This window comes from Pelmatolapia mariae, linkage group LG10_11 (genome assembly GCF_036321145.2).
Source record: "Pelmatolapia mariae isolate MD_Pm_ZW linkage group LG10_11, Pm_UMD_F_2, whole genome shotgun sequence".
Taxonomy (NCBI): domain Eukaryota; kingdom Metazoa; phylum Chordata; class Actinopteri; order Cichliformes; family Cichlidae; genus Pelmatolapia; species Pelmatolapia mariae.
In genome coordinates, this window is record NC_086236.1 from 67,873,200 (window position 1) to 67,886,881 (window position 13,682).

General features: G+C 39.9%; 1 protein-coding gene across 4 annotated transcripts in view; it reads left to right on the plus strand.

The window, feature by feature from the left end:
• Positions 1-13,682, plus strand: part of sema6cb (semaphorin 6Cb) — a 150,814-nt gene that overhangs the window by 106,115 nt on the left and 31,017 nt on the right. For all 4 annotated transcript variants that reach the window (XM_063485546.1, XM_063485548.1, XM_063485549.1 and 1 more), the window contains 5 exons: positions 292-423; positions 692-847; positions 2,976-3,152; positions 3,600-3,737; positions 11,448-11,525. In XM_063485546.1, the coding sequence (XP_063341616.1) occupies positions 292-423; positions 692-847; positions 2,976-3,152; positions 3,600-3,737; positions 11,448-11,525 (681 nt within the window). The remainder of the gene's footprint in view (positions 1-291; positions 424-691; positions 848-2,975; positions 3,153-3,599; positions 3,738-11,447; positions 11,526-13,682) is intronic.

Here is a 13,682-nt window from a genome sequence, read left to right on the forward strand (position 1 = left end):
AGAAGCTATTAGTATGTAATTCTGGATGGATGCATTTTTAACTTTTGCAATATGGAGACTGTTCTGTTTTTTTTCCTTGTATCGTATCTACACTGTAGAGGGTTAGAAAGAGGTAAGAATATTTGACATATACTAGTAGTAGTAAAGACGAGCACAGACAGAGCAATCAGAAATCATATTTTTGGCCACTTGTGACAAGAAGTCAGTGGGCTGGATTCTTGTCTTTAGCTGGTGAATTCCAGACTTTTGTCTTGCTCTTTGTAAAGTCTTCTTTTGGGGTCCTTTTAACAGCATCACTGGCTCAGCAGTCTGTGCTTTCTACATGGATGACATAGAGAAGGCCTTCAGTGGTAAATTTAAAGAGCAGAAGAATAGTGAGTCAGCCTGGACACCTGTTCCAGAGGAGCAAGTCCCAAAACCAAGGTGAGAAACTCATCTTTAAATAGAAACTGTCACTTTCCTAGAACATTTTTTTCTGCTTTTGACAACAGAGCTTTTGCAGCTGTTGCTGTTATTGTTCTGCACAGACATCTCTTAAAAAAAGGCAGCCACACAAGGCACCTGTTTTTTCCTCCTGCTCATCCCCAAAAACAAACAGCTGCCAGTGTTTTTACATCTGCCTGTGGAACCAGATTTATGTCTAATGCTTCTTTTTTTTTTCTCCCTCTCTCGCTCTGCTGTTGTCGTGCAGACCAGGCTGCTGCTCTGGCGAGGGCTCAGCCGCCGCCTACAAGTCATCCACCAATTTCCCTGACGAAACTCTCACTTTCATCAAGTCTTATCCGCTCATGGATGAGTCCGTCCCCTCCGTCAACGACCGACCCTTTTTCACCCGCACCACCAGCAGGTAGAAGATTTGTTTCAATAAAAGAACAGATGGAAAGGATTATGAAAAGTATTTTTGTTAAATTACTTTCAGGCACTTTCTGATGGCAGTATATGTACTTGGAAATCACTAACAAAAGGCAGTTGGTACCTGCCAGCATCTGCACAAACTTGTGGAGTGTTGAGTTAAGACTCTAATTACATTCTCCTACAGACTAAAGACGTGTATGTTAGGTTAACTGGTGACTCTAAATTACCATAGATGTAGATGTGAGAGAGTGGTTGTGTGTTTATGTTAATGTGTGCTTTAACAGAGGGGCGAGTTGTTCAAGGTGTTACTCCACCTCGGTTAAAACAGACTGGTTTAGCGTTGTAGGTCTATCAGACAGCTGAGAATTACAAAGAAATGCCTGGTATAATTATTTAAACAATAAAAACTGGTGACATTTAAAGGAGGACTTGCATAAGCTCTTTGGTTTCATTTCCTGTACTTAGTGCATCAACACCTGAAAAACAAATGCAAAGTTATTCCTCAAGACCTCTCAAATGGTCACGTATTTTTTGGTGAACGTTGTCATTAGATCACGTTTAAAATCATTACCGTGAGTGTTGCTGTTCAGAACATGACTGCAGTTATAAAACAGACCTTTAGGAGAAAATGCCAGGATTATTTCTTTGGTACTTTAGTGGCTGTTTGCCTTCACAGCATCATGTACCAGCAGTGTTTTTCTTGCAACTGTGATTGGTATTGATGAGTGACCTCAAGTGGAACACACTACCTTGCTTGCCATTAAAGCACATTGAATTTTTTTTCAACACTGGATTTACATCAAACATGAAGGGGGCACAAGGAGAGGACTTGTCTGTAGGGCTGGCCTAGCTCCACAGCCCACCTGTCAAAGGAAGGACGTCGTGTGTGTGTGTGTGTGTGTTGTGATATTTGAGAATCCACTCATACCAGATGATGATGCAGTGAATGTTAAATTGGTGAAAAGTGTCACAAGTGTTTCACGCAGTACCTCACAAACCTCAGACATGTATGTACTCACAGCAGATACATATCACTGATTCAACTTACAACCACAGGCACAGTCTCATAGTATACAGGAGCCTTGTCCACGCCTGCTGAAGCAGAGCCAGGCTGACAGCCAGCCAGACACTGCAGTGGCTCCACACTGGGGAAACATGCACCGCTTCACATCTGGCGCCAAAAACATCACATCTGCTTCGCCTATCCCCAGAGTGATGCTAGATAAATGAAATCTAACCAGAAGCGCATCACGCACTATTGCCGAGTCATTGCGGGGACGTGCCCGTCAAGTTCATGTGGGTAAACACACCAGCCTCTGTGGGACCATCTGGGAGGCACTGAGGGAGAAGTGAGGGCACAGAAGTTGCCGCGGGTGTCCTTTTTATAAGAATCTAGAAGCACTGCGATGCTAAAGAAATTATTAGAGGAAGTTTGTTTGTTTAAATCCCCGGGCCAGAGAATGGAAATACAGCAGAGAAAATGAACGAGTTAAGCCTATCCACCTCTCAGCCACCACTGGACTCAAGGTGCCCTTCAGCACAGCTTTTAATCCTCACCTGCTCCAGTGGAGCCAACAGTAGACAGCTGTGGTGATACTGGGCACCTCCCAGGTATAACTGCGAGAAGCTGGATGAATATGAAGCAGGGTGGCACTCCAAATAAAGTAGCGTGTTCCTGGACTTTCACATAAATACAACCAGAAAATAGAAAACCGGGCCTCTGTGCAAGACTGCATAGAAAAGTGGCTTAACAACACGAAGAATGGATCGATTGAATGGCTCTGGGTGGGCGGATAGATGGATAAATGAATTGATAGGATGAAGGCTTTAAAAGATGTAGGCGATAAAGGAAGGGGATGGTGGGTTGGTAGATGAAGTGACTGATTTTATACTGATGCTTTATACAATGAGCTTAGTACTCACCCACTGTTTGTTTTGTTTACCACTGAAAATCTACTTTCATAAAACAAAGAAGCAATAATAAGATGCTAACCAGAGCATTTTGTGTTGTTAACGCCCACAAATTTATGCAAGCAAGTGACATGACAGCTTAAATTTAGATGATCTTCAGTGTAGATTTAAGTCGCTTTGCCTTGTTTTCTTGTTTTTTTTTTATGCAGGTTCAAGTTGACTCAGATTGCAGTGGATACATCTGCAGGGCCATATAAGAACTACACGGTAGTCTTCCTCGGGTCAGATAATGGCCATGTACTGAAGATCCTGGCCAGCACTGAGGGAGCCAACGCATCTTTCAGCACCCAGCTCCTGGAGGACCTTGATGTCTATAACCCTAACAAGTGAGACAAAGTCTATTATGTGTCGTGTTGCTTCTGTATTAAACGATGCGTGTTCTTGTAATTGTCTCTTTGGTTTATTGCTCTCTCTTTTCATTTCTTTTGCTTTCTCTGTACTTTACTTAGCACATCTCTGTTCTTTTCCTTCTCTGTTGCTCGTTCTCCTCCTCTCCTTGTTCTGCCTTGATCTGTCCTGCCCACCCACTCTTTGGTCTATTGTAACACTTTGCATCACCCTGTACAGCTGGAGGGGATGCTTTTTTTTTTCCCCATGTATTCTTTTGTTTTCTTGCTGCACAGCTTGAAAAATCTATCTGCATGGAGTTTGATTCACAGTCGGCTTTCTGTATAATTTTCAGACTGAACCAGCCGTGTACAGCGCTGATTTAAAAAATGAAACAAAATACAAAATGCCTGATTGTGACAGTTGGTGTTTTTCCGTGTTCCCAGATGCAATGTGCGGGGGGAGGATAGGAGGGTCCTGGGGCTTGAGTTGGACCGGGATCATCATGCGTTGTTTGTGGCGTTCTCAAGCTGCGTGATCCGTGTGCCGCTGAGCCACTGCTCTGAGTACAGCCACTGCAAGAAGTGAGTCAACTATAACAGTAAAGCATTATCGCCACCACGGGAAGGGCTTTCTGGGGATTTGTTTAAAAAAGTTTCTGAGTTTAAACTATTTGTGGTGGGTGTTTATTATTTTTTTCACAATAACTTGAGAACTCAGTGATTGATTTTAAAAATGAAAAATCCCAATCAAAACCGAGAAATATTTACCAAATGTAGGCTTAGTGAAGATCAGAGTTTGGACAGAATATTATGCATATTCTGTATAAAGTTTTTGATACTGATCAGTATATTTGGTTTAAGTGAAAGGTCCCAAAACTGTGCAGTACCTCAGAAACCATGCATGGATTTTGTGTTTTCTCGTTTTGTGCCACAAAGAAAATGACACTAACTGATCCAGGTAAATCAACTAAAGTAAGATCAGTTTCCCTTAAAGCTGCCAGTTTAGCAAATGCATCCACTCACAATGCTTTTATAGGCTTTCGAATAGAGTACTGTACCATAAAGCAGATGTTGGACTATTATTTGCCCAATTCTTAGAGTTGGACCACTTTTTCAAATAAGTACTATTAAGTTATTTGTGGTGTTGGCAGGTAAGTGACCATAGGAAAAAAATGAAAGGTTATTGAACCCATTAGCAATTTCGTATGCCTTCTACATTGGAAATTCTGTGTTGAAAGGTTGGACATTTTCATAAGCTCAAGTCGTCAGATTGCTGCCTGATCTTCATGTTTGAGTATACATGGTCCATTGTTTATACAGCTGTAATAAGGAGCATTTGCATGTGAGAAAGCATGCACAAATGTTAACTGGCAAACTCGAATTTGAAATACAAGCATATGAGCCCCAAATGTAGTCCTATTAAAGATATTTTTTGCAGCTGTTTTTGTTTGTTTTATATTTTGGAGTGTTTATACTGTACGCTGGCAAGAAACTAGATTATCCACAGAAATCAGAAAACACATTTGCATGCAGTATAAAAGTGTGTGTGCATGTGGAAAGTCAGTAATAAGATTTCTCCACTTGCTTCGACATTGTTTTGGGGGAACAAATCGTGCTCCTTTCTTGATTTTTTTTTTTCCCTGTATCGAGAGAGCATAACTTTTGCTTTAGCGTTTGATGTTTCAGATGTCAAACGTTCACCGGTACAAAATTACATATACCCTTTCATCATTTTGTTCCCTTTTTTGCACATGTGTAGCCGATGTTTAAAAGGCTGATTGCGTTTACGGCCAAAAAATCAACCATTTTAGGAGAACAGCAGGGAAAAGCTTTAAGCCCTCCACCCGAACTTTAGAGACTGCTTTTACATGAAGTTATTATCAGAGTATTAGGTTACCACAGAATGGCGAAAAAGAATGTAAAACACATGATGTAAGTATTTCACCTATGTTACTTTCATGTATTACTTTTAGGAAAGGTATGGTTTCATCATTGGTCCGCACAGATCTGCTGTTTTCATCTGCTGCGATTTTCATCTCTGTGTTTGAAGAGAAGCTTCACTGAATGTTTATGCTGCATGCTTCATGTCGTCGTTTACCTGCCCAGGTCCCATTGCATTGAGTCAGTTTTGCTTTTATCCGTTTCTAAGTTTTCCAACTTGGCCTATATTAAAAAAACTTTTCTTTGTAATTTTTCAGGGGTTTACTCCAAGTTCACGTTGCTTACCATTGCTCAAACACAGCTGTCATAGCCCATTGTATTCTGTAATTTTTTAACAGGCCAAAGTAAAAGCTTTTGTGAAAGAACACGCTTATAAGCAGAGCACAGCAACAGCTTCAAGTATCCTGCTTTGCCAAACTACATTATAGCCTCAGCTAATGTAGTTGCTCCTCAGCTTCAAGGTCTATTTTTGGTGCTGTGAGGAATGTTGGCCCCTTATAACTCCCCCCTGTTCTCAGCCCCTTCAACCCAGAGGAAGGATTTCTCCTCAGCTACCCCAGGGAATGCATATACCCCCATAGCATGCAAACCCCTCATTGCAAAGGCCTGGAGAAGCTCTCAACATCATTTAGTCATAAATTGCATCCAGCTGATTGGCTGAGAGCCAGTAATGTTGGTCACTGCTTTCTTTTCCTGATGTTGTAAGGGAGAGAAAAAGGAAAAGAAGGAGCAGAAAGAAAATGGATAGGGCCTGTCTTACTTGAGCTCATGGCCTTGCTGCATCCACAGATCCTTTTTAGAGACTTAGAGCTACAGCACACCTCATCCTGGGATTAGCGTCCCCCATAAGCAGCATCAGCACTGGCCAGGAGGTCAGATTTCAGCCACAATATCCTCCTTTACCACACCGCTGAAACGATCTCCCTCTAGATGAGATTTACTCCATCTCTCTCGTGTCTGCTTCCATTTTCTCTCACTCTTGGCTTGTTTCTCTCTCTCGCTCACTAAAACCAGTACCGTCAGGTTTGTTTTCTCACTCGAGGCCCTGCTGCCAATATTAGGTTTCAGAAAACGCTCTGTTTTGAAGAGCAGCAGAGAACTGGATGAAATGGGAATTTTAATAAAACAGTATAATAAAAGGGCAGAGGAGGCCCCAAACCCTCAAAGTCTTTAGATCCAAGGATTTTCAGCTCGCTTGTCTATTTTTTTATTATTATTTTTTTTTAATATGAACTGGTTCAACTTGCTCATATTGTTATTCAAGACTGCTCTTAAATAAATGTATATCAATTGATGCTGTCACATACAGGGTACTGTTAATTAACTGAAGATGTAATGCCTCAAAGGGTAATTCCAGGTTGTTAAAAGTTGGCTTGTATTTTTATAGCATTGGCTGTATTTTCTGTAACCTATGATGATCTTGTATTGTATCAAAGTTATTGCTGATATCCGGGAAGATTGCAAGTCTATAATAACATCCGAAAGGTGCCAGACACATGAGCAGTCAGGTTAATAGAAAGGCTTTAAATCAGACAGTCTAATCCTCCAAACAAGTCTCGCACATTAAACAACAAAACACACTGTAATTGCTCAGCAGAATAACACTTATAAGCCCATTCTTATTTCAGAACCTCATTTTTCTCTTGTGTAAGGTTAGAGAATAATAATAGTCGTTGTTGAACTATAGCTATGACTGCCAGTGGGAGGCAGTAAGCAGTCTCCTGTAATAAATTATCCTTTTTGCACTTCTTATGGGTAAGAGACAAACGAGTATTTTCACTTCAGCATAAATATATAATATATACATTTGGTCTGGAGCTAATGTTCATCTTGGTTGAGAAGTTTGACTTGAAATATAGTGGTTTCAAAAACTGTGTCGCAATCAGCACAAAAGGTCAAAGTTGAACCGTAACGGATATGTTGACAATACAGGGCTCTAATTTTTTCTTACAGGTAATCTGAAGAAACTGTTGTACATGTGGTACAAGGAGCTTGGAAAGGAAAGCGTCTGGACTTCTTTTGGTTTCCTTGAAGATGTTTCACCTCTCATCCGAGAAGCTTCTTCAGTTCTAAGAGCAACTGCTGGAGAGTCCCAGATTTTAAGTCCTATGGGGTGTCCCCCAAGAGGGCCATGGACCCCCTAATGATCCTCTAACTAATCACACAAGTGAAAGTGTGAAAACGGGTGTCGGTCACAGTCACCCAGGGTTTTGGGTGAACCCACTGTGAAACCTAGCCCCACCCTATTATGTGATTTCCTGAGGTCAAAAGGCCCAGGATGTGAGTGGGCGTTAAGGCGTCTGAGCAGGGATCTCAAAACTGGATTATAGATGGCAGACAGGTGTCGTAAGCCATCGCCTCTGTTCAAAGATGGTCGTTCACAGTGGACACAGATGGCTTCTTTCACTCCTCTTTCAAACCATCAGTCTTCTCTGTCCAAAATGTGAACATTGACGTCCTCGATATCGCCTCGATAATAGAAGGTCCATGACCCTCTTGGGGACATTCCCGTAGGGCTTAAAATCTGGGACTCTACACCAATTGCTCTTAGAACTGAAGAAGCTCCTCGGATGAGAGGTGAAACGTCTTCAAGAAACTTAAAGAAGTCCAGACACTTTTCTTTCCGAGCTCCTTAGACTACGATTACCTGGATGACTGAGAACCTTCAGACATGTTGTCCATGTGATTGTTTCACCTGTCTGACCACCTACTTGGTATGAAAAATAAAAAATGGTAAATGGCCTGCATTTGTATAGTGCTTTACTCAGTCCCTAAGGACCCCAAAGCGCTTTACACTACATTCAGTCATTCACCCATTCACACACACATTCACACACTGGCAATGGCAAGCTACATTGTAGCCACAGCTGCCCTGGGGCGCACTGACAGAGGCCATGAAACCACATGTGCAAATGTTAAGCAGCATAGTAACTATTCAGAATGGTTAATATTACCTTTTAGTTTTCCATCAAGCAAATATATGTAATCCTTAAATAGTTGTTCACCAGTGACATATCATATCTGAAATCCTTTCCACTCAGTATTTTGTTATTCTCAAAATTTTGGCTGCATAAGAGCTGGAAGTCATGAGGCTCAGCCTTGGAGGCCCTCGGCAGCTAATGGATGCCCCATACACACACACACACACACACACCATGACTCACACACCTCTGTGTTCACTTTAGTTTGACAGATAGAACTCTGAAGTTTTAAAAAGTGGCACGGGACACACACAAGTCTGTTTTAGAGAAAATGCACTTACGACAAAGAACAAATGACTTCATTGCACATCTTTAGAAATCAGAGCTGGAGAACTGACTATGCTGTAGTGCTGATTGCCGTTTCTGACCTGTAAGTGTAGATGAATCTCTATGACGACGGTGAGAGGAGAGGCACAGTAGAGTTAGATGTGTATATAAATACAGACCCTATGGCGACTGTATGAATAATGTATTAATGCAGCACGCAGTGTCACATATTGGCAGTCACACACGGGGATGAGGCTAATTTCAGGTTCTTGATACCTAGAGGGCTTCAATTATGATGCTGGACAAAAACAAATAAAACACTTCAGTTTTGGGTGGTTTTATTTTGGTGTTTTGTTTTTCATTTCCCATGCATGTTGAAGTGTCAGTAGCCCTGCATTGAACAAGAGCAAAACGAGGATTGAAACATAAGAAGACATGCCATGGTGTCTGCATTTTAGGTTTTTGTATACCGTTTTTAGATAGACATCTGACAATGATGATTTCTCCAGCCACTTCATATTGTAAGCCCCTCCAACCAAGAATGATTCTCTTATTGCAAATAAATTATCCTTCAGAATAAAAATATTCCAAGCTGTAAAGAAAAAGATGTTGGTTTGCTAAGAATGCTTACATCATGCCTAAAGACACAAATACAAGTCTCCTTTTGAGGTAAGCACTCAGAAATAGCCAAGTATATGACCTTGCCTAAACCTACATTAACAACAGGGCTTTTGTATTATTGTACTGTCCTCCCAAGAACAAGAACCGTAGCAGTTGTTTGTGAAAATGCCTAAAGCGAGCGGTCTATATCTATATGTCTTAATGTTTTGTTTTCTTGACAAAGCACATGGATCGAGGGTGTTTTATGTTGCAGGAAAGGTAAAGATATAGGATATTGTTGTAGAGCCTCAAAGGTCCACATTAGGAGGAGGTCTGGGTGTTTGAATTAATCCACACAGCACACAAACTGCTGTTCTGGAAGACACTGACAAATGACATCCTGCTGATAAGGGCATCAGCTCAAAGAATCTAATATCGGCTGTTTTAAAAGACAAAGACAAATGTTTTATTTTGTCACTTGACATTACCATTATTGCAGTGCATTTGATTTAGCTTTAAAAAGTCATGCATTATTTATTTATCTTCCATGTAGAATAATTTGTTTTTTTTAACCCAGCATATTAAAAAAATCCAGATGAGGAGGACGTGTCATTTCATGTCATGCCCTCCACAGGAATTTAGGTTGGGAAATTTCTGGTCATGTGATCATACATGTTTTTCCCATCAGCCCAGTATGCAGATAATTGAAGAAAATTGTTGCTTTAGCAATTGGAATATAGTTACTGAATTTAGGATGGGTATTATTTTACATTCCTCCTTCAAATATATGATTACATGTATTGCTTTGTAAAGTGTTGCTCTTAATTTGTATGATCTCAAGGTTAGGGATAGGTTTTTATTGTCGTTCCAATCAAGACAGAAAGAAAGTTTGTGTAATGCTTTGGCCCGTGTATTTATTTATACCCAGTTTGCAGCTGCAGATTGCATAAGTACTAATGGGAGAATATGTCCTGTCTTGACTTTCCGTTTTCCAGACCTGGCACAGTAATATGTTGGCACAGCTGCACACACCTGCATGTTCAGTTGAGACATCAGTAAATACTTAAAGATATTTAAAACGGGTCACAGGATCTTTGTTAGAACTTGCTTTTTTGTCTGCCTTGAAGGTTTACTTGACTTGTATTTCTTTTCTTTTCTTTGGAATTAGGCTAAAAATATCTCTAAAGTAACTGTAGATGGGAAAAGCAGGAGAGCATTATTGTTTTTGTCATTCTTTTTGGGCGTACTTTATGCTCATTATGTCGGTGCTGCTGGGTCAATACCACACACATGCAAAAAGTAAGCTCTGCACCTGTGAAAAATTGTGTTCATTCGCTCACTGACACCCAGTGTTGTTTTGCAGACACATACTGGAAGTATGAAGGCCACATGATTCATACAACACAGAGAGGGAAAATTGCATCCACAGACTTGTGCAGAATGCAGTGTTAGAGTTTTATCAACAAAACTGATGTGCGGGTCTCAAAATGGAAGAAAAGTACTGAATGTTGCAATGCTGCAGGGAGTTTTTACTGTAGGAACTGTGACTAAGTGAGGTTAATGCTGACTGCTATAAGAAAGAGGTAAACAGGTCAACTCATTGTGTTTTTATACTAAAGCAAATAGTATCAGCTGACTGACCTGTGTTTTTACAGTATGCATGCCTCGCCAGCGTGACTACACTAAAATCTTGACATTCATCATATGTCCCTAATTATTAATGAACAACTTAACCTAGCTAGATTTAGAATTGATGTATAATGCAAAACCAAACAGATGCTGGTTGTTACTTTTAAGCCTGTGAGACATGCAAAATGTCACAAAACCATTCTTTTTTTTCCCCCCCTAATGTCTTTTTGTGTTTTTATAGCCAGACAAAAACAAGTCTACAGTCCAACCTCTAATTAGAAACTAATCTGATTGCCATCTAAATTCTGTCTCTTTGCATGAGCATCAACATTAATTTCTGTTGTAGAGAATGCAGTAGTATTGGAAGCAATGACAGGCATGTGATTAATTGTATGAATAATTATTCCACCATAAAGTCGAAGCTATACTCTATTTGAATGTTATACATTATTTGCATAACACCAGATTTTAGAAGTAAAGTAGTGCAGCTCTTGAGGCTCGGACCCCCCTGTTTTTATGCAAATTAAATAAAGATGTAAAGATTTATGCTGCAGTTTCAGTAACTCTGCTTTTATTTCGTCAATTAGTGCTGCTTGGTAAATGATGTTTTAACCACACTTAAAGAAAATGAGGATGCTGCAATTTCATGTTAAATGTGTTTATTCAACTTATCTGTCTTTCCTTAATGAGACATTAAATGTTCAGCCACGTGGTGCAAACCAGCCTACACATGGAGAGTTCTTTACTCTTTGTTAGTTGAGGGATGTGGGGGTTTTTTGGGTTTGTGGCTGGGTAGTGCCTCATTACCCAACTAACATCCACTGTTAGTTCATGGTTCCTTCTATCACTAACTGTCTGTCTTTCTGTTATGCAGAAGCTGTTTGTCCTTACGGGACCCTTACTGCATCTGGCTCAAGTCGGGCAGCTGTGTCACAGTTTCACCTGGTTTCAGGTAAGTCACACATGCAGTGAGTAACAACAATTTTTATAGGGCTTTAAAAAAACACCATTATAATCATTAGGCGAGCGCTGACTTTGAAATCAATCAAAGCTGCTTCACTGCTGTGTTGTTTGTATCAGAAATTGCCAAAAGCATTTAGTCTAATGAGGTTCACTGCAGTGCTGATTTAAATTTATTAGCTGTCTGTTTCATTGCTGTGATGCATACATTTAATGTCAAGTGAAAGATCTTTGCTTGAATGGGAAGCTGCATAATGTAGGCATTTAATTGTTAACATTCCTACAAATTTTACAATGCTCAGTCATATTTTAGGCACCTGTGCCAGGGTCTGCAGCGTGTTGCTGTAGTGCAGTTTGCTCCATTACAGTCATTTTTAGTGCTATGTAGAGATTGGGGATAGTAACTGTTTCTCTTGCTCATGTCTAAAATTCAAAGTGCTCTGAGTAGCGTCTAAAACAACACCCTGACAGCAGAACAGTGCGACATGATTATCAGATTTGAAGACTCAGTGATTATGAAATGATACACATCATTGGATTGGATTCCAATCTGTTTGCATTATACTCAACATGGTCAAAGGTCAGCTTTGAGTCAGGAAATTTTGGTTAAGCACATTATTAATGAAAGTTATTATTAATTGCTCTCTGGATGTGAGCAGTGTAGCTAAAAAACAAAAAGGCTGCATTACAAATCTATGTAAATGGTTATGAGACAAGTGCCTTAAACCAGCATGTTGTTGAATGGTTAGCAGGGGCCAGAAGTTTAATTACACAACATCCTATACAAAAAACACTGTATTGCTTACTTTAAACATTAAACTACTGAGGCTATAACTTTAGAAAAAAAGTATTTAATACAAAATGATACTAATTTTGTGAATTATAATCTAATTTAGAGTGAAATTCAGAATAGAAAAAAAAGATATGATTCACAGTCTGGATTCCCTGTAATTGAAAAGTCACAGTGTCCCTGAGTTTCTCAATCAGATCAACTCTCCTGTTGGTTTAGTCTCAGAAATCAAAGCTTGATGCTTCAGAACAGATATCTGCTAACCACTAAGCGGTTGGATATTGATTCTGTGAATTAACTCATAAACTGATTCTGTGCAGTTGTAAATTCAAGCTACTTATTTTTTTTATCTTTTACTTTGAATTCTAGTGGGGATTCAGATCTGTTGAAGGATACAAAATGCACTCATTTAAAAATGCCCTTTGATAGGTACGTCTTTCTAATACTAGGTTGGCCTACCAAACTGCCTTAATTCTTTATGGCACAGATTCAACAAGGTCCTGGAAACATCCCTCACAGATTTTGCTCCATATTGACATGATAGCATCACAAAGACTTGTTGGCTGCACATCCATGATGCGAATGTCCAAATTCCAACACAACCTGAAGGTGCTCTGTTGGATTGAAATCTGGTAACTGTAGAGGCCATTTGAGTATAGTGAACTCATTGTCATGTTCAAGAAACCAGTTTGAGATGATTGAGCTTTTTTGACATGGTACATTATCTTGTTGAAGGCAGCCATAAACCCATAAGACCATTGTCCTCTGACCTCTGGCATCATCAAGGTATTTTCACCTAGAGAACTGCAGCTTACTGGATATGTTTTCTTTTTCAGACCATTCTCTGTAAAACCTAGAGATTGTCGTATGGGGAAAATACCAGTAGATCAGCAATACTCAGACCGATCCGTCTGGCATTAACAACTATACATGTGAACTACCTTTTTTCCCCAAATCTGATGCTCTGTTTGACCTTCAGTTCTTTTTCACATTGTCTTTGTGACTGATTACATTGGCTTCCTGTTATGCGACTGGCTGATTCGATATCTGCATTGCTGAGCAGCTGAACAGGTGTACTCAATGAGGTAGCATATCTTAGTAACAAATATATATATCATTAACACTAAGCTGCTTTTGGCAAATTAGTGCTAGTACAAGGTGAGGCTATTAAGGGAATAAGCTGACCTTGGTCTTTATTAATTAAGGGTCATTCTGCAGTTTATTTCAGAGGGCACTGCAATGAACTGTTAGTTGACATTGGTTTTCTGGCTCCACTTCAGTGAGTGGCGGTCCGTCCAAAACTAAAACATACTTTAAAAGTTAAAAGCCCTTCATGTCGTAAAAGTAATTTTCTGATCC